This window comes from Ostrinia nubilalis, chromosome 21 (assembly GCF_963855985.1).
Source record: "Ostrinia nubilalis chromosome 21, ilOstNubi1.1, whole genome shotgun sequence".
In the NCBI taxonomy this organism is placed as follows: domain Eukaryota; kingdom Metazoa; phylum Arthropoda; class Insecta; order Lepidoptera; family Crambidae; genus Ostrinia; species Ostrinia nubilalis.
In genome coordinates, this window is record NC_087108.1 from 2745039 (window position 1) to 2771189 (window position 26151).

At 37.5% G+C, this 26151-nt stretch overlaps 1 protein-coding gene across 1 annotated transcript; it reads right to left on the reverse strand.

Moving 5' to 3' along the window:
- Positions 1–7: 7 nt before the first annotated feature.
- LOC135082129 (merlin) lies at positions 8–26143 on the reverse strand. The gene is made up of 13 exons (XM_063976881.1): positions 25823–26143; positions 21673–21802; positions 20513–20718; positions 15958–16082; positions 14069–14171; positions 12907–13113; positions 11693–11797; positions 10949–11080; positions 10175–10321; positions 8977–9165; positions 7807–7982; positions 3879–4090; positions 8–2595 (listed from the first exon to the last, which is right to left on the reverse strand). Exons 1-12 carry the CDS (start codon positions 25910–25912, stop codon positions 3880–3882), a joined length of 1821 nt encoding a protein of 606 aa, XP_063832951.1. The 5' UTR covers positions 25913–26143; the 3' UTR covers positions 8–2595; position 3879.
- Between the last annotated feature and the right edge of the window lie 8 nt (positions 26144–26151).

Consider the following 26151-nt stretch of genomic DNA (forward strand, 5'->3'; position numbering starts at 1 on the left):
ACGAGAATAAAAATGGTACTATAAATATATTTACAAAATAATTCATCTTAACTCTTACATACAAGGCACATACGCGGTAAACGTTAGAACACTTTCATCACATCGTTTAGAAGCAGGCACATGTGGAATTCACATTATTTATTTATGATTTAAATGTTTGTGTTACATTACATTCAATTTGAGACTAAGAACAACGAATCTTAAACGCGACGAATTTGAGGGTAGCCGAAGATCTTCAACCCACTCAAACGACGCCGCGAGTCACCAGTCTGCTTGTGACCACAGCTGAAGTAACACAGCAGAAACGTCAAGCTGTAAGTACTTCTACTATTAACTACTTTAATAAATATCGCGTTAGAGACCTGTTGTTCTCATTTTCAAATCAAAATGTTATTGATTGAAATCCCCGTTTTAAAAATGGGCAAGTAACAATTTCTTTTTAATAATGGTAGGCCTAGCTATACCATAGCCTCGAGCGAAAACCTGTGCTTTTGTTCCCATATACTGAGATTTGTGACGAAAACTGCATTAAATACTGACTTGAGTGAACACAACTGTGACATTACGAGTAGTCGCTAGACGCTCTGTGCTTGGCATATTATTTGGCACAGATTTCTGACTTCGAAAATGTAAAATAATGTTGAATTTCTGTTAAAAAAATCGCTTAATAATTGTGAATTCTTCCTTACACACATTTCTTAATTCTTACGTAAACATCGTTGCAGGAATTTTAAATAACATCTTATAATAGCCTGACTAAAAGCATGCAGCCATTGGAACCATCTCTTAGTTCTAAATAAGCGTAGTTTCAATATGACAATATTTTTATAGTAAAAAAAATATTCTTACACGACATATTATTTCTAAAATCGATGTCTACAGATTTTTCAATAAGATCGATTTTTCAAAAAGACGTCACGCTTTCTAGTCAGGGTACAGTTAGTATGTCGGGACAAAACATGAGAAACTACGTTACATGTGTACTTTCGTATTATTTAGTCGCTTATCAAACTAAAAGGTACATTAAAAGAATGGTCTGGTATTAAATTTGAACTGTTAGAGGCACATTTCGGTGACTTCTCTAAATTACCATTGGAAAACTATTTCGCCATAGATATTTTATTGCAATTTTACAAATTCAAAAATATATAAGAGCTAATTACAATATTATGCAGGCGGATAAATATGTACTGGTATAGGATGTTAATATCATCGGGTAAGTTTTTATGGCGGTACGAAGTTCGCCGGGTCAGTTAGTTACATATAAAAATACAAATAATTCAAATAGGGCCTGTATTATGAATAAATTTTTCTAGAAACCAGAAACGTTCTATGCACTAGATACTGGTCTATACTGGTCCATTGTACAAAATTTTAATAGTGTTGTCCATCGATAGTGCATAGGATCGATTGATAATAATATAGTCAGCGTCAAATAGTTCGTGACACCCAAATTAACCAACAAGTTGACAACATAACCTTATTCCAACTGTAACAAAGACGCGCGTTGCGAAGTCGTTGGCTACTTTGGGTGTCACGAACAATATGACGCTGACACACAGCACAGCACAGCATTTCGAAATAAAATTCCGATTTAACAGCTCATAAAGTGTGCCCGTTGATTGGTGCTGTCCCACCCTACACAATTGCTGACAGTAAATTTTATCGAAATGTTACTAGTTTTCGATGAACTATCGACAGACAAACTATCTATTTACGCGCAACTCTAAATGTAAAGCTTATAATTATGGTACAAAAATAACTATACAGATCTTGTTATTATTATTATTATACATGAATACGTTATAGCAAAAGTACGGTTAACATAAAAAGCGTATAAATTACTAAATAATATAATAATTTCATAATTTTTCAGTCAACCAAAATCTTTGGATGCTTAAATATTATTAATTTTAACATTATGAATATATCGATAAAAACTTTAGATCAATTTATTAAAATAACATTTTTCTTATGTGGAGATCAAACAAAAAAAAACATGGATGTTTCTTTACATTTTCGTAGAAACAATTTATCATTTCATAACAATGCATTCAAAATTATATTTTTGCTCAAATATCATCATTTCATAAGGCACCAAGTAATAGGTCAACAGTATATCAGTAGGAACTTGAATATCCATTGAATATCAGTTAGATCTGTTTAATATGAAATATTTCACTATAATTACCTCTAGAGCAATTTCAAAATAATTTGTAATATTGTAAAAGTCAATTTATATCAATATAATAATTTTTAAAACGCTTACATTATAATTTGGCAACGGTTTTAAGTTTTAAATATTCAAGTATCTATGAAACAGAACTAAACGAAAACTAATCTAAAGTATGCAATACATTGTATGGTTAAGATATTTGATGGGATCGTAAATTGTATACAAGAATAAAGTAAAATATACTAACCTGTCATCGTGGCCATGCTACGAGTATAACTATTGTAATAGTCATGACTGGTAGCAACATAACGTTATACTAACTTTGTTGACTAAACATAAATGTCAATTTGATTGTCATTTGGATCACTTTGTGCGCAGCAGCACTTTGTAAAATGGCATTTTCCTGATGATTTCATCATCTGAAAATAAGAGAAAAAATATTTTTATATGGTTTCAGACAGTGGTTTCTAAATATCTGTATAATATTATTTACAAGAATGTAAAACGCAAATGCTACTTGTTTTATGATTTGTTTTCTGCGAAAGAGGGAGACTGAGACAATTTATTAAAATAAATTGCTGTAAAAGAGGGAGAGACAGACAATTTATTAAAAGTAAACTGTTGCAAAAGGGGGAGACTGAGACAATTTTTAAATAAATAAATTGCTGCAAATGGGGGAGAATGAGACAATTTAAAAAAATAAATAAAATAAAATGCTGAGCTGTGATTTCCCAGTTGCCATGAGCGCGCAGCGGGGAAAATTCACAGCTCAGCGTCAACGTCTTTGTTACAATTGGTATAAGGTTGTGTTATCCACTTTGGGTGTCACGAACTATTTGACGCTGACTGTACTCCTGGCCTAGCTACCAACTGTGGTCTCACCTCACAGCTCCTCGTAGAAGGCGACCCTGGTCTTGGTGGAGCCCTGCTTAAACTCGCAGCGTAGAATACGGCTATGGTCTCACCTCCTGTAGTTCCCCTGGCTGCCCTGGCTAGCCAGCTGTCAGTGTATAGTGTCAGTCTCACCTCACAGCTCCTCGTAGAAGGCGACCCTGGCCTTGGTGCAGCCCTGCTTGAGCTTGTATTGTGTACTTTCCCTGACTGGTCAGCTGTCATAGACAGCGTCGCTTCTCGTAATCCTGCTGAGCTCGTTGCGTGTAGTTTCCTTGGCTACCCTGATATACCAGTTATTAGTGTATAGCATCGATTCTCACCTCACAGCTCCTCGTAGAAGGCGACCCTGATCTTGGTGTAGCCGTCCTTGATCTAGCAGCGTCAAATAGTTCGAGACACTCAAAGTAGCCAAAAAGTTCGCAACACGTCTTTGTTACAATTGGTATAAGGTTGTGTTGTCAACTTCTTGTACACTTTGGGTGTCATTTGACGAAGACTGTATTCCTGGCCTGGCTACTAATAGCGACGCTAAGTTCGTAGCGTATAGTTCCCCTGGCTTCCATGGGTGGCTAAAGCCCAGTCCGTGAGCACGTAGAATTTTGTCCAATGACCCGTAGCTACCCATCCTTATCGCTCGCGTATAATTATATTGCTGTCGCGACTGTGCGACTGGCACCCGCAGTGAGTGTGCGAGCGCGATAGCAACATAATTACGCGCGAGCGATAAGGATGGGTAGCTAGGGGTCATTGGACAAAATTCTACGTGCTCACGGACCAGACTATAGCTGTCAATAGTGTCGTTTCTCACCTCACAGCTCCTCGTAGAAGGCGACCCTGGTCTTGGTGGAGCCCTGCTTGAGCTTGCGCAGCGTGGAGTACTTGTTGTCGCCCGCCCGCGCCTGTTGCTCGTGCAAGCGGTCGAGTGTGGCCACGGACTGGTCCACTCGAAGAACTGAGAACTCGCAGCGAAGCTCGTCTAGCTGTTGTTGGAGATGCTTCGATTTGGCTAGGTATTCCACTCTGGAAACGTTAATAGTTTGTTAAAGCATTATGTTCAGTCTTCCGAACGATAGAGTGAAGATTTGATAGACTATAAACAGCAGTAACAGTGACATTTAACGAAAAATTTTGGTTTAGCCCTCAGGGATGTGACTCATCTCTAAATGGGAAAAAAGCAGCTTTACCAGCCGTAATTAAGAAGAACTTCTTATGAACCTATTAGTTGTTAATATTGAGAAATCCACACAGCAAATTACTTAGTTTTTGTTAAAACTAGTGGTGGTAGCTTCACTTGTGAGTATTTGCCTGATATCTCATGTCTTTACGATTTTCATTTTATTTGCATTTGTAAAACATAAGTTTATACATTATAATATGTAGGAGCAGAGAAGAAAAAAAAAGGTTCTCATCTATGTTTGGCCTTTATAGGCGTACAAAATGTTCAGCTCTACTCCACAACAGCGTAAGAGGCTTACGTCCAATACTAGACTGTCTGTAGCTGAAATGATTGGACTGCTATTGTCTTAAAATGGTGATGATATTGATGCTGAGCGCACTGACCTCTCGCGCTCGATCTCTAGCGACAGGCGGTGTATGTGCGGGTCGTCCTGTAGCTCGCACGCGCCCGCGTCGGCCGAGCCGCGCCGGGAGCCGTAGTCGTGCTCCCACCTATGGCCACGGGCAAAAATATATACACGTTCTCATTGAAATTGGTGCTGGGGAATTGTAGTGTATACATTTTTGTACTCGTGACTGTGCAATGTACAACAGCGTCCTACCATGGCCACGTGCAAAAATATATACAGGTTTTCATTTTAAACTTTTTCACAAATATGTAGTGTATATGTTACGGTTAATGTGATAAATTGAAAATTATTAATAATAACCGGTTATTATGAATAATTCCCGACAGTCGCGGTAAAAGTTATAAATTAATCACATTTAACAGTGATTATTTAATAATTCAGCCTTAGTACTAACAAATTTCATAAAAGAGAACAACATCTTGTGTACGTGTTCGTGTACAGCCAAACTTTTGAACGTTTTGATATCATATATTAATATAATTGGACATCATGAGTTTGAAATGTTTCTTGCATAAGATTACTTTTCCATGATGCCTATAACATAATGTTTTGATTTAAAGTGAAAAATAGGTTAAGGTGCGGCGGGGGTGGCCCTTGGGCCACCCCTAAGCCGCCTATTTGGTTTTATACACACATAAATGACCTCATATTAATCACATTTACCAAATCATGCGGTAATTATTCATAATAACCGGCGATTATTCATAATTTTCACATTTATCACTTTGACCGTAACATATACATTTTTGTGGTCGTGACTGTACAATGTACAACAGCGCCCCATTTATGGCCAGGTGGAAAAATTATACGTTCTCAAAATGTAAACATTATTAAACGGGAACCAATTAGTGTATACATTTTTGTGCTCGTGACTGTACAGTGAGCCACAGTTCCAGCTACCTATTTCCGGTCATGTCAGTCTAGTTTTATTACGCAATGAATTATCACTTGATGAGAGCGAAGTAAAAAATGGAAATGGGTAGCTGGAACTGCGGCCCGCTGTACAAACGGCGCCCCACTTATGGCCCCATGCAAATATATACACGTATTCATTTGAATTTATTTACAGGGGAATTAAGTAGTGTATACATTTTTGTGCTCGTGATTGTTCAACGGCGCTGCCGTTTGGTTACTTCACCCATTTTTGTGGCTTTGTGTGATTTGCACAGGCCAGTGACTAGTGAATAAATAAAACATACATTTTGATAAAATTATCCTACATGTTATCCATATAGTACAGCGATGATACCCATTACCCAAGCATAAATAAATGATATATTACGTTGAATTTTATTCAGATATACATATACGAGAAATAAAATATGTCAATATCGAACTACATATTTACAGTCCTAAAAATGTGTTTAAGCGTTTTATCAAATAAATAAAGCATCAAATGAAGCTACCACCACCATAATGATTGTATACAATATGCTTTTTATCTCTATGACATGAAAAGATAACTTTATGCAATTAAAAGCATGCTACCGAAACAATATTCATGGATATAGTTTAATTACAATGTATGTAAGACGACGGAAAACCTTTGAAAACTATGAATGGATACTACAAAAACATTATCATATAATGGGGATTCCAGATTAAGCCAAAGGGGAGTTTGAGACAACAAACACAAAATAGAAAAGGGATTTTGAAGTTAAAAAATCTAATTATACAAAGGGGATTCTTGTTCAAACCAAGGGGGACTTCGAGACAAAAAAAATATAAAAGGGATTCTTAATGAAACCAAGGGGGACTTAGAGACAAAAAATATAAAAGTGGATTCCTAATTAAACCACACGTTGGGGTAATTAGGAATCCCCTTTTATACAGGGTGTTACTTTGCATTCTTGCCATATTTACAGAGGTTACTATATTACTGATACTGAACACAAATCCGTAAAAAAATAATGCCCGAAAAAATTTTTTTTTAATCTTGAGTATTTTATTTTATCGACAATCTGTTAAACACATCACTAATTATCGTGACGCATGCACATCACTTGTTGGCGATGGCGATGAAGACTTTTTTACTTTTTATTGTATTTTTAAATATCTATTGCAATCTATTGTCTTTAAAATGTCTTTTTGACACTTGTAAAAAACTGAGAAATCCATCAATCACAAATCACGTTATAAATAATACAAAAATGTCTGAAGTGTATTCAAACAACGAATAATTTAATCAAAATGGTGCTTGGAGTGTCTGCAAGACGTCTTAGACGAAATGCTTGATGACGTACCCTTAGTGTTACACCAAATGCTCTACTACCAGCAGGATGGTGCTCCCCCACAATAAGGACGTCAAGTGCGCGAATAATACGTTTGGTGAACAGCAGTGAACAGTGGATTGGACGAGTGGTCCAGTAGCTTGGCCACCACGATCCTCGGACCTGACACCAATGGATTTATGGAGTGACTTGAAACGACTGGTATGCGCAGAAGAGATAAACAGTGTAAACGCGTTACATGAAAGGATTGTTTTAGTGAAACTGTGAGACAAAACGCTTATGTGTTGCGAAAACTAAAGCGAAAAACCTACGCTTCGCCGTGCTAGACTGTGCCTTCATCAGAAAGGAGGACACTTTGAATACTTGCTTCGCAGTACGTAAACTTTGTAAGTAGGAACTTATAAATAAATAATTAATTGTGAATAAGGTGATTTCATTTCATACTTAATTTATTAATTTGTAAAAATAGGGCCCTAATAATTATTACGTATTTTTGACCGTCCTAAGCCCGTAGTAGAAAGGAAAATCTGAATCAACTGAAGAGTATTTTAAAATAATTATTATGACTGGATAAAAAGGCTGGTACCCAGAGCCATAAAACAACAGATTAATAAGAACTAGGCCACGCCTACTAGGTTTATTCCACTTGCACCTGTAGAACGTGCGAGACAAAATTGGTTTATTCCAATTTGTACTGAAAAACCAAATTTACTAAAATCTTAGTGTACTTTCTTTATGGGAGTCTTTTGTTTATCGTAAATAATAGGTATTGTTCCCTACTTTTATCCCTGTGAATATGGCAAGAATGCAAAGTAACACGGTGTATTTTTAGATTTTTATATATTTTTTTATTTTTTATGCATAACAAGGCAGTTATTTGACCAATTATTGAATATTATTCTTAGAGACAAGAACTCACCTCTCCTTCTCAATCTCCAGCGACAGCCTATGCATGTGCGGGTCGGAGTCGTCGGGCACCAGCTGGTAGGCGTTTAGCTCGGGCTCCGGCGGCGGCGCGCCGTTAGGGACTTCGCCCCCGAGCTCCGCGGGCAGGGAGCAGGTCGATGGAAACAGGCTGGAGGGGACCGTCGATGACTGCAAGGTACAATGAGTTATAATTTATTTATTTAGTTATGAATGAAAAGGTAAATAAGCTGAACACTGGTATTAGAAAGAAAGATACATATTATAACTAGCTTTCCGCCCGCGGCTTCGCCCGCGTGGAATTTTGTCTGTCACAGAAAATCTTTATCGCGCGCGTCCTTGTTTCATAAACTGGGATAAAAACTATCCTATGTCCTTTCCCGGGACTCAAACTATGTATCTCTATGCCAAATTTTATCAAAATCGGTTCAGTGGTTTAGGCGTGAAAGAGAGACAGACAGACAGAGTTACTTTCGCATTTATAATATTAAGTATAGATGGACATCACACAAATACAGGCAATTACATAGACATGAGAGTGGCACATAATAAAGGAAGAAAAAATAAAAACAATAGTAAACTGTGCAGTGCCACCCATTCACAAACAAGATGCCCACTGCAACGGGACCCCACTCAGCATATGCCGTGGCCCACGGTGACGAAGGCCACGGCGCTGGTTTTCAGTGTGCCTCATATTAGGGTTTGTTAAAAGTCTTATAATAGGGGAATGCGTTATCAGTTGGTGCTACTGGCAAGTTAGTTACTACCACTTGCTAGTAGCTATAGTGGCGCCTACTGGTTAACGATTTTACGATAAAAGGGCTATCGCATTTTGTACCCACCAGAGTGATACCCGTTTTCACCATCAATCCCTAAAAAAGTGACCCCTATGGTAACACTTAACAGGAATTTTGTTTTCATAGGGGTCACTAAAAATAGTAATTGATGGTGACAATGAGCTTAAATCTACTATTCGACGGGCACAAATATGGCCGCTTTTCTTTATTCTGAGTGAGATATTAGTTGGCTCGACAACAGAAGTTGGCGCCACAATCGAATAAGGTGTCGTCACTTAACTATGGCGCCAACTGACAATCGCGAATACTCTCATTATAAAACTTATCAGCGTACATTAGAGAATACAACTGACCTGTACAGCGCTGACAGGTGGCAAGGACCCACTGGACGTGCGACTCAAGAAGTTCAGTAGCTTCTCCTTAGCCTGCTTCTCCGCAGCGCGTGCCGCTAACAGCTCCGCTCGCAGCCTCTCCGCTTCGGCCGCGCGTTTCTCCGATTCCTCCACTAAGCGAGCGGTGAGGAACTCCGCTTCGCGCGTTTTGCGCTCTAGGTGGACCTGGGTATGTAATAAATTCATTCTGAGGGACATTCTAGTTTAAATTATACGACTACTTTATAATGCGAACAGCTAGGGACTGGAATTCGCTGCTGCTGTCTTTCCTGAACACTATAGGACCTTTTCAAGGCGGAGAGTGAATAGGCACTTACAGGGCAGATATGTACTATCCTAGACTGCGTCTCACTTAACACCAGGTGCGATTGCGGTCAAATATCTGCCTTGTCTTAAATTAAAAAAATAGTTATCAGTATGTAAAAGAAGTCGTAGTGTAGGCAGGCCACCCAATGGATCAATGATATGGTAGTGAGTATAAAATCATTTTGTCAGCGCTTTTGAGAACACTTATGTATTCCAATTTTAAGGCTACCACCTCTACCACAGAATAATAATAAGTACTACGTACAGAAGTTTTACTTCGCAAAGGTATTTAAAAAAATGTATGCTCAATGTCACTAACAATATGGTGTAATTTAGCCTGTCTCAAGAGTCAAGCACCATTTTGTTGACAAACGTCAGTGATCGGCACTGCGCCGAAGCTATAGGGCTGACTTCGGTAAAATGATGTGACGTGAGGTGCCAAACTGCGGAAAATGGCGTAGGAAATACATGATTTAGCATGAATTATCATGAATAATATTAACTACCTCTCAGTGTCTTGAGGCAACTTAAAAAAGTACATTCTGTGTTTTTATTATTATTTAGGCAGTTAAATACTGCACAGTATTTAGTACACCATTTTCTTTATTTTCTTCCATCATACACAAGAATACGCGTGCGTGAGTCAATGTTCGCTCGTATGTGAGGCCTTGTCGAATAGTATCCTGTAGGTGGCCATCGTGCGTGTTTTGTTTTCGATGTAAACTCGCGGAGATGAACAGGCCTGCCTCTACACAATATTAAAGGATATAAATTTTTCCATGCAAAATAAAATAGCTCTTCGGAGCATCTATCTAGCTATCTGCCATTGAGACATATTACATTTTACTATACATATTCACGAGCGTACCTTCTCCTCCTCGGTCTTGATGGCTGACAGCCGCAGACGCGCGTTTTCCCGCTCGGCGTCGGCCGCCTTCTGCGCGAGGAGTGACGCCTCTTCCTCCGCTACGCGACCCTTCTCCGCTAGGAGCTCCGCTGTCTCTTCCGACCGGCGCTGGAAACATAATAATTATAAAAACATAACCCTCCTTCTGACGCTGTCAGGTAATAAAGGGTTAACTTTTTCGCTAAAAGTTTCGCTATCTCCTCTGAGCACGGCGCTGGGATTATAATAACTGACACTCATTAGTAGCGAAAACTGCAGATCAGTTGGCGCCACTAATGAGTGACGATTACATGCGATTTGGCGCCAACGGCGAGTGACACAATCGTTCATGTGATTTGGCATCACTAAGCATGCCACTAGTGAGAGACAAACCAATGAGGGTTTTCGCAATTGAAAAATCCGCCAGTCAATACGTAGACGTGAGGTCCAAATGCTGCATGATTGGTTATTTTTGACATGACATTGACAGAGATGTCAAAATCCACCAATCACGCAGCAGTCAGACCCCACATCCACGTCCCGCCATCTAGCGGATCTTTCATTCGCGAAAACCCTCATTGACACCACCGATGAGTGACAGTGCCTTATACGCCAGTTGGCGCCACCGACGAATGACAGATTTTTTTTTATTGGTACGATAATTTGTATAGGACGGCAAACATTGTCATTCAAGTATAATGGGGTTTATTTTTAACTCTATACTAAATATATTGTTATATCAAATAGAATACTCACCAGCGCGTCGTTTGCCAACCGTATCTCTTCCTGATATTGTAGCAGACGTTGCTCCATAGCGGCTCTCTCTCTCTCCGCCGCCTCTCTTAATTGTTTTTCGCGAGCCAGCTTGTTGCGCTCGATTTGCCGACGCTAGTAAATGACAATTAGAATGATTAACATATGACATTAATAACGTTTAAAGCAGTGTGGTGACGGCAGAGTAGAATACATTTGTCACCAACCCCTACTCTTCCCACGGGTGTCGTAAGAGGCGACTACGCATCTAACAAAGAACGGGCAGCAGCGCTCTCTGAAAAATATCAATCTCCAACCCGCCTGCCAAGCGTGGGGATTATGGCAAAATCCTCAACTATAGTGGAGGAGGCTCATAGTCCAGCAGTGGACTGTAAATGGCTGTTGATGATGATGGACGTTTAAAGAAATAAAAACCTTAGAATATGCTCCAGCGCCTTCCCTACCACTGCGCTAAAAAAAGGCAGTGGGGATTTTTCACAGTTAATTGCTTAATCGATAAATGAATGAAAAGACAGATTTTTAAAACTCAAATACTGCGAACTTTGGTGTCATACAAAGAAATGCTAAGAAGGATGAGTTCGATCAGAATGAAGCACTTTCTTTTTTTGACCGGCACTTTTGCATTTTTTTGATGATGTCCTGTTTGGCTCAAAGGTCGCCTTTTGTGCTGCATTTTTTTGTGTACAATAAAGTTTTGAAATAAAACAAATAGAGCAAGAAACTCACCTGCTTCTCTTCTTTGGCCTGCGCCTTCATCTGCTGCACCTCCATGGTGTCAGGCTTGCGGCGCCGCATGTACAGGTCGTGGTTGCCGATGCACAGGTCTAATATCTGTAGGAAGTTGCTGATGAGTGGTGTGATGCTGACGCGTGGTGAGATGCTGACGCTTGACGTATTTAGTGTTGTCGTTTGGAGTAGTATAAATGACCTACACTGAACTGTCTGCACCAAACTCATTGACAAGGGGCGCCACCATCGTTTAACTATACAGTGTGGTTTTTTTTTGTCTTCGGCACTTTTGCGATTTTGGTTAAAGTGCCTAATAATGTGCTCACAGTTTTATACTATACAGTGTGTTTGGGATAGGGCTAGCGATGAGGGCAGCTAGGAGGGGGGTGGGCTCACATATGGGGGCATTTTTATCGATAAAACTGACATCACAACATCGTCTTAAATTATCGCTAGCCCTATTCTAAACACACTGTATAGTTTCCAACATCTCAAAAATCGGAACCAGCGATCCGGTAAGCCTTGATCACACGTACCGAGTAAACGGGCGAGACAGTAAAATGTTTACTCGGTCGAGACAGTTGGGTGAGCGAGTCACATACTCGAGCACTCGGCGTAATGTTCATACACACCGAGTACTAGGCCGAGAGCACTATCTCGCCCGTTTGCTCGGTACGTATGATCAAGGCAGTATTAAGTTGGCGCCCCGCTGTCAATGTCACTGATGGGACGGTTCGTTGTAGTTGGACAATACTACTGCTATTGACGCGAGGCGTGATAGTACTGACGCGTGGCATGACACACTGACGCTTGGTGTGATACTGCTGACACTTTGCAGTCTTGACACACTACTGTTGACGTATGGCGTAGCAATGCTGACGCGTGGCATAATATGACACTGCTGTAGGCCTAAGATGCGCGCCGTGATAGGCCGTTATCACGCCATTTTATCGATTTTGCCTATACAAATTGACGTCGATAAAAGTTATCACGGCGCGCATCTTAGGCCTACTGATGTGTGATGTGACACTACTGAGGCTTGGTGTGCAAATGCTCACATTTAGCGTACTACTGCTGACGCTTGGCGTACTACTTTGCTGACGTATAGTTGTGCAACAGTAGGCTGACGTCGAGCGTAAAGATACAGATGTATTGTATCACTTAATATTTTTAATGACATTTGAATGAGATATAACAAAACACCCACTGACCAGTTTGTTCATGCCCTTAGGCGAGAAGAAAATAAAGTTCGTGACGGACTTATCGACGAATTTGATGACGAATTTCTTGTCGTCGAACGATATGTGCTTGATCTCCGACCAGGGGAACGTCGTTTTAGGCGTCAGCTTGTTGTCTTTCTCGTAGATGTTCAGCCCTAGAGCTGTTACACCGAGGTAGAGGTCCGTGTCTTTCTTGTTCTGTAAGGTTTGGAAAAAGGATTTTAATATGTAAGAAACTTTTATCAGATAGCGGGATATTTCAAAACAGTCAGCGTCAAATAATTATAATTGGTGACACCAAAAGTAGCCAAAAAGTTGACAAAACAACTTTATCAACAAAGACGTGTGTGAACTTTTTGGCTACTTTGGATGTCACGAAGTATTTGACGTTGACTGTACAGAAATACAAAATCTTTTTGAGACCAATTTAAGATCTGTAATAAATTTTTTTAGATTGCACGTCATATAAACATTGTGAGTGCTCCAGGAAAGGTTTTATTAATATTGTTGTCATAAAGAAAATCAATATATGAGTAAATCATTACTTAAAGATACACTCGACATCAAATAAATCGCACCTCCCGCGACAAGCATTTTCAAACGTATTCTTCTCCACTTCCCACCAATATTGGCACCATTTAAAAGCCTAGTTCTAACCTTCATTTCATTAAAGGAAAGGTTTTTACCCCAAAAATGTGTCTTTAGAAGGATCTAGAGTCACTTCTTCAAAAAATAGGTAATTACGCTCTAGCGTATTGGCATAAAAGTTGGCTCTAGCCAACTTTTATGGCTATAAAACTGTTAAGTTGGGATTAATCGCTATCCATCTGTTAAAGAGGACACGTGAGATCATTATTTGGTTTTATAACCATAAAAATTGGTCTCATTGATCCCATAGGTGGGCCCAAAGTGAGGTATTTTTTCAAGTCACATTTATGGCATATGTTAATCATTTATTAAGAAATTAAATGTGTTTTTCTTTAAGGATATTTATTGGGCTTTCAAATAACACCAATATTGTTGGGGCACCATGATTGTGTCAGAAGAAAATCGTTAAAGTTCGCGTCGCGGAAGGTGCGGTTTATTTGATGTTGAGTATATTATCAGAAGTATACAACAAATTCATTTAGGAAAGCTAAAGACAAATTCTTACGTTTATGGCAAAATAATTAACCCCATACATGTCCAGGTCTTGGGCTATCTTCAGGTACTCCATCTCGGCCTCATCTCTCGACATCCCTTTGTGGTCCGCATACCTAAGCAAAGATTTTCAGCATAAATTATAATATTACAAACACGACAATAATCCTAAGATATAACTTTAAAAAAAACATTCAATTCTAGTTTTTTAAACAGTTATTTTACTTATGTATTAGCGACAGCGACTCCATGACATGTCGCGACGACAAGCTATAATACGAAAAGACGAGCGCATGCATTTTGTGGCCGCGTTTGTCGTCGCGTTTTCGTCGCTTAATGTTTCATGTTTTACTCAATAAATCGCAAAATGAGTGACCGAATGCGAATGTGGCTAAATACGAATGGAATGCGAATGGGACAGTCTTCATCGAACCCGTCATAGGATCTCTTTGCCGTAAAAAGTCCCCAATGCCCGTTTTCACCATCAATCCCTAATTTTTAAGTGACCCCTATGAAAACAAAATTCCTGTTATGTGTTACCATAGGTGGTCCCTTAAAAATTAGGGATTGATGGTGAAAACGGGTATTAGTCACTCTTCCTATGGGATAGAGAAAGTCATTTTGTTTTCAATTGTAAAAAAGAAGTCAACATTAGCAAATTAAATACTCGTAGGATCTGATCTATCGTGAGCAACATGGTAATAAAAAAAGACACATTTTTAGCATATAATTGCAATATTGCATTTCAAAAACGGCAATTTTCCAGCTATTAACATTGACCAAGAATGCGCGTCGCGTGCAGCTACGCTAATGGCTAGAATGTTAACACAAATATCGACTACTATGCAAAGTATTTCATTAATAATTCAACAGGCATGTTTACTTTTACAATAAGTTAAAGGTTAATGTTTTTTTAATTTATTTATAGCATAAAATATCATATAAAGGTGAGAGTTGAAGACACATCGATAAGGACAATAAATACAGTTATTTATTTACGTTATGATGTTATAATGAGTTTGTGTGCATCTGTGAGTTTCAGTTATGTACTAAAGCCCGGTCTGTGAGCACGTAGAATTTTGTCCAATGACCCCAAGCTACCCATCCTTATCGCTCGCGCGTAATTATATTGCTGTCGCGACTGTGCGACGGGCGCCACAGGATGGGTAGCTTGGGGTCATTGGATAAAATTCTACGTGCTCACAGATCAGACTATAGCTAATTAAAGAGCAAAAATTATGTAAAGTTTCTGGAAAAGGCCGACTGGTTTCTTGCATTTTTGAAAAAGGCTGATTGTCATGTCATTTAACATGAGAATGACAACGACCATGCTGTCATGTTGATATTAACCCGTTTGGCCTGCATTAGGAGTATAGGCTAAATCCACCGTTTGGTCCTACCCTGATAATTCGTGCTCTTGCCGTAGAAATCGTTCTAAATGAAATTAAATGACCACCGCCCGGATTGCGCTAATTTGTAATGTCTCCAATTCATTACCGTTTCAACTCTAGTCCACACTCCAGTTACACTACATTTTCATTCCAGCTGAAGTGCAATTCGATGTCGCGGTAAAGTTCACGCGCAAACAAAGACGAAACAACGGATTTATGCATTTTTCTTTGAAATTCCGAACACCTTATTTATTAAACTAAAATTATTACTAAAACACAGAAAATATTCGTGATGCGTTTAACTAGCGTGTAAGAAAAAGTATCTTTGTGTCAGCTTTTACTCAGAAGTGCAGTAGCGTTCCGTTTACGTTACAGCTTCGTTTGAACTAGCTGTCAAAGCGACACCGCGATACGGATTTGTCAAAACAGCTGAAGTTCGTTCGTCGTCCAGGTGCGTTGCAGTTGAAAATATTTAGCGCAATCGCAACCTGCTAATGATGAAGGTACTGACCAGATCTTTATCCGGTCCTCCCACATCTCGGGCGTCATCTGGTACTGGTCGATGACGCGTTGTGGAAGCAGGTCCTCACTCGCCAGCATGCCAGGCTTGTACGCACTCTCGTCGTAGTCACCGTACTGCGGACAATGGGTTTTGAACCTTGTAGTTCAAATTTATGTATGCGAGTCATTTCTACTAGTGTCTTAATATGTAAGTCTAGATATTAGCACGTCACTACCTTGTTTAATATACCACGCAATCTTGTATACCCATTCTTATAAGATACACCATACAAGAATGCATGGTAAATTCAGTGAACTGCTCCTGAATCGAATGTACCTACTACTACTATTTCTATTTATTTATATTAACCGGCAGACAGCGGTGACTGAGTTTGTTGCGGCGCTTCTTCTCAGCACTTGCCAAATGTTGGTCTCGAAGCGCTGGTAGGGTAAAAAGATTATGAGACATGTAGAGGCTCCTTAAGAGCAAAATGACGATTTGTAAGAACTATTTATTAGTCTAAACAAATAAAGAAATTTTGACTTTGACTTTGTAGTGAAGGCTTAAGAGCCATTTTACATTTTCGTGCGAATTTCTAAGATTTTGGAAGCATGAATTACTATCTTAAGCAACACCCAGAGATTATTTAATAACTGCGAAAGACAGGTCAATCCTTGTTGTTGACCATTAATGAAACGGATTTACTAAAACTCTTTTGCTTAATTCACAGTGCCCCATCTCCCACAACCATTTTACGAAAAAATTGCCGCAGACTCATTTTCAAAGTCCTGTATCTATTATTTATGCTCATATAATAAGCTTAAAAATATATAGTAATCATCGGACATATATTCTTGTAGTCCATTAATGAAATAGATTCTTGAATTTCATTACCATTATTGAGTAAAATCTAAAAATAATTTGGCAAATTTGAAGATTAACGTCACATTTTGATCGTGGTTTTTGGTTTAAAAACACAGCATAAACTGCAATAAAAGTATCCCAAAATAAAGAATATTCATTGTAGAATTAATTTCTACAGTTATTGTTTAAATATTAGTAACCACTTTGTCAAAATATTGATGTGAATATCAGTATAAATTACAATGCGCAAGCCGACATCGATTAGTATGGCGCGAGCGCCCGTCAAGGCAGGACCTGTGTCATTTTTCCCGCCGTGACGTTTACGTGCGTTCGTGTCGTAAAGCGGTGATTTGTACGGCGACCAAATACATTTGATACTATGCCGAGAGGCTGTTTCGAGTCGGCCGGCCGAGCAGAAATTGAAATGATGAATTTTAATTTCTTTGACGGATCTGGGTGTAACTATGTATAATATGTAGGTACCATGTATTTAATTTAATAAATAAATTATAAAAAAGTATATCCATTATGATAGCACCCTTAACACAAGCATATTGGTTGCCTACTTTTGGACTAGGTGGCGCTGTGAAATTGTCCAAAGATTTGTTTATTTATTTATCCGCTTTGAGTTTTGTTTCGTGAAGAAGAAAAAGAAGCGTTTTGTTTTGTTGTTAAATCTATACTAATAAAAGAGGAAAGATTTAATTGTTTGTTTGTTTGTTTGGAGGCAATAGGCTCCGAAAAAAATGTCTTTCACGATTTAGAATCCTAATTTTTTTCTATGTAGGCTATAAAATATTTTCAAAAACTTTAGTCCAAAATCTTTGATAAAATTCGACGTTTAATAAATAAATTAGATTAATTAGATAACATATTAATACTTTTTTTTTTCCAGTACGATTTTAGTACTTGTTTTTCAGAAATTCTACGATTTAACTAAACTTCTAAAGTGTTTATATTTTATGCATAATTTATTAACTTCTAAAATATACATATATCCTATTGATAGATGACGTGCTTCGTATTTTATTAATATTATTACCTGACTAGGTTAAAAAGGTGTGGAATGTTATTTTGGAGATAACTTGGTTCCATAGAAATATAGAGAGATGCTAAGTAATGCGCTGAGTTCGAAACTCAGTGTCGTATTAGAAATTCACACACACAAAGAAATCAAATTATGTGCTCATTATCCATTGCGGTATCAGTATTCAACGTTCGAATAATCTTTAGTACTATGCAAGCAATATAAACTGTTTACATAATGACGTCGCTACTGTCATCATTGCTTTCACAAGTTCCATGTTCCAATTTGTCCCTTGTCACATTTCCCTTTAGTTTCTGTGATCTGTGCTTGTTTCTAAGTTGATATCAATGAAATATTCCTTAGTACTTTTAATTTAAATTATTTTTTTCATTTTGACACGTGTTTGAAAAATCAAGGTCAGATTACAATAAAATAACAAGTGAAAACGTAACATTGCATTGCAACTCGCAATTTCGCAATATTGATGAGGAGATTCCATTGGAAAGTCTGTATTCATTCCTAGGATTCCCCTAACACCATCAAATTCAAGAGAATTCAAGAAAGTGCAGTTTCCCATCTCATGCTTAGGGACACGGTTTAAAATAGTGTGGTTGCATAGAGCCTGCAACGGGCAACCGCGTGCGCAGCTGCTCATACTAATTTTCGATACAAAAGCAAGTGTTGGCGCCCTCACGAGTTTTAGCGGAGTTCCATATGGTAGCGGGAGTAGATTTAATGGTAATCTATGCTTCTCCGACGACCAGTTGTATGTGGAATACTCCAGAGTATATGCCTGGTGATTTTAGCACCTGAAGGAAAAACAAAAAAACATTGTTTACAAAGAAATCTGCGGCAGGTGTAGTGTTTTAATTTTGTTTTAGAAAGATCTCATAATTTTGTAAGTATTCAAATATTTAAACATAATGATGTGTAGATTTTATATCAAAAAATATAATCATTTAACAAAATTAATTTTCTTAGAATATTTTAATTCTATTAGAACCATTTTCCACTTCATCGCAGAAGAAGTCGCGGGCAAAAAGCTAGTATGAAATATGTAGTATTGCCCGCGGCTTCACCCGCTTGAAATTTAGTTTGTCACAGATCGTCATAAATTATAGCCTATACATTGTTATTCTGGTCGACGCCAGGGATGGATGAGCGTCGCTGTCGCTGGCGACAGGGTCTTCTGGTTCAGGGTTCATGGCGTAGGTCTCAGGCAAAATGAAATCCACTCGTAGAAATTAATAAACTCAGTGTATTAACGAAAATAATTACACACAGCACTAGAGTCGTATCGGAACTGAGTGAACCAAAAGTCTTGCGATAGGAACGTCCGACCCGAGTGATAGTTGAACACAGACTGCGTAGTAGTGCCTAGTACTGCTGTATTGTACTGTAAAGTTTCATCAAAATCTGTTCAGTAGTTTTTGCGTGAAAGTGTAACAAACATCCAGACATCCACACAAACTTTCGTATTTATAATATTAGTAAGACTAGTAAAAAGTAAGATAGTAAGATGAATTATTTTAGTTATTTGTTTACTTATAATAATATTTATTTATTTATTTCTTAGCTCTGTCTGATAATGGATCTGGAGGAGATGCAATGGCCACCTCCGTAACAAAACAATAGAACCATATGGAGTTTGGGCTTGTGTGATTCGCCTTGACGAATATTTCGTATCCAGGGTCCGATGATGGAGCTGTAAAGGGGCAGATTTTTTTTTTCACTATGTGACTGTCTTTATTTTGTAATTAATATATTTTACATATTATACCTATTCGTGTTTCATTATTCGTATCCAGGGTCCGATGATGGAGCTGTAAGGGGGCAGATTTATTTTTCACTATGTGACTGTCTTTATTTTGTACTTAATATATATTTTACATATTATACCTATTCGTGTTTCATTATGAATCGAAATATAAAAGACTTAATAAACTCTATTAAAAATTTAAATTAATTAATCTAGTTTGAATACCTCATTCTACCTTAAAATTAATAACTTAAATCAAGTCGTAATACGGTCACGGCTCAAGATTTTTTTGTCCATTTCAGCGTTCTTTTTACTCTTTTGACGTTGCGTTGACAGCTTTTACCTAAATTCGCGCGGAATATTTTTGTGAAATGGCTCTTAAGGTTCACTGGCTGGTAGTGGTTGTGTTGATTTTGAACCTTATGATAAACAAGTCGCGAAATTCACTGTCGTCGTAGTCGCCGTACTGCGGACAATGGGTTTTGAACCTTGTAGTGAAGGCTTAAGGTTCACTGGCCGGTAGTGGTTGCTTTGATTTTGAACCTTGTAATAAATTAAGAAGCAAAATTCACTCTCGTAGTCGTGCTACTAGGGACTCCCTAGTACGTGAGTGAACGTAGGGACAATTGATTTGAAATTTTACCAAAACAATACACAGTGCACTGAAAACTTTACATTTACTTTAACTTTGCCTTTGACAGTTAGAATTTGGTAGAAACGATTTTTAAATGGATAAGAAGTCACAGGCACATAGGGAATGCAAATCTCGCGAGATTGGGGCTCAAACGAGATCTCGCGAGTTTATTAATAACAATACTGCGAGATCTCGTGAGATTGCATTCCCTACAGGCACAGCTAGTTGCATGATAAAAGAGAAAATATACATAAATAATTTATCGATGTAAAACAACTACCTTAGCCTGAACAGCGTAACTGGCCAACAGCACCGAAGCCTCCGGTGGGCAGTAGATGTCCATGCTCAGGATCGCTTGCTTGACCTGCAGGAACAGGAGGTGCTGTGTGACCTCTTGGATGAGCTCCTCGGCCACGTCTTCAGGGTACAACTTGCAGAGCAACATGAACGGAGTGCCCGGCATTTGGGAGACGCATTGGTCTTGCACTGGAATGAGAAATCGAGTTAGTAGAATGTATTTGACAAACGACAGCACATCTAGACCAGGGTTTCCCAAACTATGGGGCGCGAGCGAACATTGAGTGGGCCCTGCCTGTAGAACGACACACCACCCTACAGAACGAGTCCTATATTTAGGCATATTGGTAACGGTTAAATTTCCTAGAGGTGGGTCCCGAGTTTCGGAACTTGTATTCTTTGGGAACCACTGATCTAGACTGTAATTTTTTGTTGCAGTGTAGGGTGAATTGTCCTTGTTATAACTACTTAAGAGACTGCAGGGTTAAGCTTGATGTGCTGCCCTCTGTACATGAAGATATTTCAGTATTATCATGGGTAAGAGAAATGGCCATAAAAATAGGGATGAATAACTGAGCTATTTTGATATTGTTGTGATTTTTTATTTAATTGATTTTATTGTTTAACAGCTTCATGCCAGACATTATTTAATATAAAATGTCTACAGGGTTTTGAGAAAATATAATAAAATGATTTTTTAAACTTATCTTAAAAATGTTAATCACATAAATCAGTCAGTCAATAAAGAGTGATAAATGTGATAATACTTGGATTGGAATGAATTCATGACCTAAATTATGTTCTAATTTTATCACAAATGATAAGAAACACATAATTTAACAATAATGATGTGTATAAGTCTTTTTTTATAGTACAGAGTACATTTATGTGCAAGGTTGATAGTACCAATAGTACTGCAAATGTAAAATTGTACATAAAAGGAGTTAATGCATTTTTTTAAGTATCATTGAACAACTTACAGCATATGTATATTTGAGTTAACTGAATTGGTACTTGACTGTAGAACACTACAAATAAAGATTGAAAAAGAACAAGCACAAATTAAAATAGTAGATAAATAAAAATATTAATATCGAAGAAGGTCTATAATACTATTTTCTAGTAACTAGAAGAAATATTTACCCCTTTTATCCAATTTCAGCCAACTTATAAAGTGTTTTGTGTCTTCGAATTGAAGTCCAAAGAACCATGTTTCTCTCAGGCCTATAGTTCTGCATACTAGGTCAAACAGGTCTCTTCCTGTTGCTCGCCACTGTAAATTTTGTATTATTTATTAATTTCATAACATAAAGTACCCAATGCTTATGTCCATGTGTATACAATAGATATTGGATGCAAGTTTCTTCAGTAATTTACAACAAACAAATTATTAGAGCAATTAAAGTAGAATTAATATAAATAAATTAGCTTTTAAATCAGTATGTAACATTACATTATAAGTGCAACTTCATAACATTCAAATTCAAATTCAAATTCAAATTGTTTATTTGCCTACTAAGTGTACATTAGAGGTCTTATCACTAATACATGTGTGCTTATTACTTAGTTACCTAGTTAAGGCATTGCAAAGGTTTGATGGGAGGGCTACATTATTTATTTTTATAAATAAGTAAGTATTTATAATAAGTATAAATAAGAGTGTTACATTAATATTAAATCAAATATTCTATTGAATATAATATATTATGTTATATATAATATATTTGCTAAAGACTCAGAGCGCCATAATGAGATATTTTAATAAAAAATTAAAAAGTATAAAAAGTTAGTTTGTTGTATTATTTATATGTTGTTTTATAGGGTTTGTTATTTAAATATTCGTCTAGTTTGTAGTAGCAGTTATTTATTAAGAATTGTTTTAGCTTGTTGTTAAAAATTGTGTACTTTTGTTCGTTTTTTATTTCCAGTGGTAATTTATTGTATAGCTTGATGGCCATATAGTATGGGCTGCTATTCAGCATTTTAATTCTCGAGTATGGTAGGCATAGTTTTTCTTTATGACGAGTGTTTACGTTATGGGTGTCTTGCATTTTTTGGAATGAATTTATGTTTTTATAAACAAATGAACATAAATCGTGTATGTATATTGATGTTAGAGTCATTAATTTGTATTTTTTGAAATATGGTTTACAGCTTTGTGTATTATCTATTTGGGCTATAATTCTTACACATTTTTTCTGTAGTAGAAACAAGTCATTGGCATTTACGCTGTTGCCCCATAGCATTATGCCATATTTCAGCCAGGAATATGCGTACGCGTAGTATGTCGTTAATGCTGTTTCTGTGTTGGTGCTGTGTTTGATTTCGAAAAGGGCGTATGTGAACTTTGATAATTTAGTTTTTATTTGATCGATATGTGTTTTCCAATTGATGTTTGTATCTATGTGTAGTCCTAGCAATTTAAAAGTATCTACTGTTTCTAATTGTGTTTTGTCCAGTATTATATTTATGTTTAGGGGAGCTATTGTATATGGTCGGAATTGCATTATTTTTGTTTTATTAAGATTTATTTCTAGGTTGTGTAGTTTAAGCCAATGTGTAATATTTGATAATGTATCATTGATAAGGGTGTTAGGATTTGAGTTTTTTTCGCACTTGATTAAAATAGACACGTCGTCTGCAAAAAGTATGGGAAATGATATTTCTCTATTTAAGATTTTCGGAAGATCGTTAATATAAATTAAAAAGAGTACACAACCTAGCACACTTCCCTGGGGGATGGAACAGGTCATGTCTCTTTCTTCTGATGTGATTATTTCTATTTTGTTCGTTGAAGTGTTGTGGTATTCTATTTGGACTATTTGTTTTCTGTTTGTTAGGTATGATTTGAACCAGTTGTATGCAGTACCTCGTATACCTGAGCCATATAATTTGGACAAAAGGATGCTATGTGACACTTTATCATATGCCTTTGTCATATCTATTAATATGCTTAAGGCATATTTTTTATCATTTATGTGTTGAAGAGCGGCTTGGATGTATTTATACACTGCCAAGGTGGTTGACCTAGATTTCCGGAACCCATTCTGACAATCATCTAAGATATTAAATTTTTCTAAAAACGTGTATAACCTATTGCACATGGCTTTTTCAATTACTTTAGAAAATGATGGTAAGATTGCTATTGGTCTATAATGTTTGGGATTGCTCTTATCGCCTTTTTTATGAACTGGTTTAACTAGCGACATCTTTAGTAGGTTTGGAAATTCACCATCGCGGAAACTCTGATTAATTATAGAGGTGAGAGGTTGAGATAGTTCTTCTGCACAATGCTTTAGTAGTTTTGGTGGAATACCATCTACACCATAGCTATATTTGGTTTTTAAATTATTTATAATTTTCATTATTTCTTCGTTTGTAACGGGGTTTAGGTATAGTGAATTTACTGGGGGGTCAATTACAGGTTGTCCTATATTGATATTTTTGTTATTGTTTTGGCCGACAGTAACAAAGTAGTTGTTGAAGGTTTCTGTTATCTCTTTTGGACAGTCTATGATTTTATTATTGATTACTAGTTGCATGTTTTTATATTTTTTCTGTTTATTTTTTCCCGTTTTGCTATTTATTATATTCCACATAGTTTTTATTTTGTTATCGGAGTTTTTCATTTGTTTAATATACATTAACTTCTTTGAAGTTTTGACACAGCGTTTTAATGTTTTCGTATATGATTTGTAATAATGTTTAATGATTTCACTATTTGTTTCCTTTGCAAGTTTACCTAACGCTCTTTTATGAATGCATGATTTTTTTATTCCTGTTGTTAACCAAGTTTTTTTTGTAGTATTCTTAATTTTTATATTATTCATCGGAATATGTTTATTTAGATTATTCTTTATTACTGTAATGAATGAATTATAGTTATAGTCTACACTTTTATTTTGATCTATGATATTATCCCAATTCTGCTCTTTTAGCGAATCTTTAAACATATTTATGTTGTTTTTTGTAAATATTCTTTTTTGTTTGTAAATAGTATTGTTGTTTTCGTAATGCCAATCAGAATTTAGTTTAACATGAACAGCTTTGTGGTCAGATAGGCTATAGTCTTCAACGTAAGATTTTTTTACTAGGCTAGTGTAATTTGTGAATACTAAGTCAATACAGGATGAAGTTGTTTTAGTTACCCTCGTTGGTTCGCGGATAAGTTGTTTTAAATTAAATGAGTTCATTGTATTTATAAGCTCTTGGGATTGTTTATTGTTTACATGCATATTTATATTAAAATCTCCCCCTATCACTATGTATTTGTTTTTGTCTTTCGTGTTTAGTTTTTTTAGCAGTTTATTGATTTGTTCGTAGAAAGTATCAGTATGGCGGTCTGCTCTGTAAAGTCCTATTACAATAGTATTTAGTTTAGGTATTTCTATGGCACAAAATTCTATAATAAATTCTACGGAATAGTTAACTATATCAGTTCTCTCAATGAAATCTATGCTATCTTTTATCATTAAACAGACACCTCCTCCCTCATAATTTTCTCTGCAGTACAATGATCCCAGTTTGTAGCCTGGTAAATTAATAGAGTTACAATAATTTGTGTTTTTCCATATTTCTGATAGTAACATAATATCAATATTAGAATCTGTCAATAAGTGCTCAATCAAATGTAATTTATTTCCTATACTTTGGATGTTTTGGAATGTTATAAGTAATCCACTATCGAAATGTCTGGTTGTGCGTAGTTGTTGTTGTCTTCTTACTGTTGTGGGCATGGCGCTGCTGGGGCGCCGGGGTGGGTTGGGACTGCGGTGGCTGGGACGACTGGGCCCGGGACGACTGGGCCTGGGACGACTGGGCCTGGGACGGCTGGGCCCGGGACGACTGGGCCTGGGACGGCTGGGCCCGGGACGACTGGGCCTGGGACGGCTGGGCCCGGGACGACTGGGCCTGGGACGGCTGAACCTGGGACGACAGGACCTGGGACGGCTGGGTCTGGGATGACTGGGCCTGGGACGCCTGGGCCTGGGACCCCTGGGCCTGGGACGGCTGGACCCGGGACGGCTGGGCCTGGGACGGCTGGACATTCGCTTTCTTTGTTTCAAACATAGTTTATTTACATCCATATGACAGATAACATGAACTGAAGCGGCATTATCAGTGCTAAATATACAACAACATGCAGCTATCAGCACTGTTGTTAACAGCAATTTACTAGCATTACGGCCTGCCCTTTACACATCATGACTCACAAATAGGCCACTGTATTAACACAATGAATTCCACAGCAAAATTAAGAGCTCTCTCTCTCATATCCAACAGTCATTATTACCTCTAAATTGAACTCCAATTCAGCGTCCAAGGTGCAAACCTTGACTGGGAATGACTTGGACGCCTTCTTCCTTCTAAACGGTGGCATCATTCAGCTCATATCGCACTCACACTCGCCACAAGAGCTAAGCAAAACACAAGCGAATAGGTTATGATTGTTTCACGGCTATTAATTAATTACACCGCAACGGCTATCGTTTACGTAATGTGCAGTCGGTCGAGGAATGTGTGTAATATCACATTGCGTACTATTTCCAGCGTTTATTATTTACAAACAAGAAAAACGTCAATGAAACAAGAACGAAGGTGAATGAAAAGAATAATCAGAGA

Excerpts from the sequence above, each read along its gene's own strand:
- LOC135082129 (XM_063976881.1), bottom strand. The coding sequence starts at position 25,912 with ATGATGCCACCGTTTAGAAGGAAGAAGGCGTCCAAGTCATTCCCAGTC. Across the intron at positions 14,172-15,957 it reads GAGGACCGGATAAAGATCTG|GTATGCGGACCACAAAGGGA; the intron begins GTCAGTACCTTC and ends ATCTTTGCTTAG. Across the intron at positions 11,081-11,692 it reads AGGCCAAAGAAGAGAAGCAG|CGTCGGCAAATCGAGCGCAA; the intron begins GTGAGTTTCTTG and ends GTCATTTACTAG.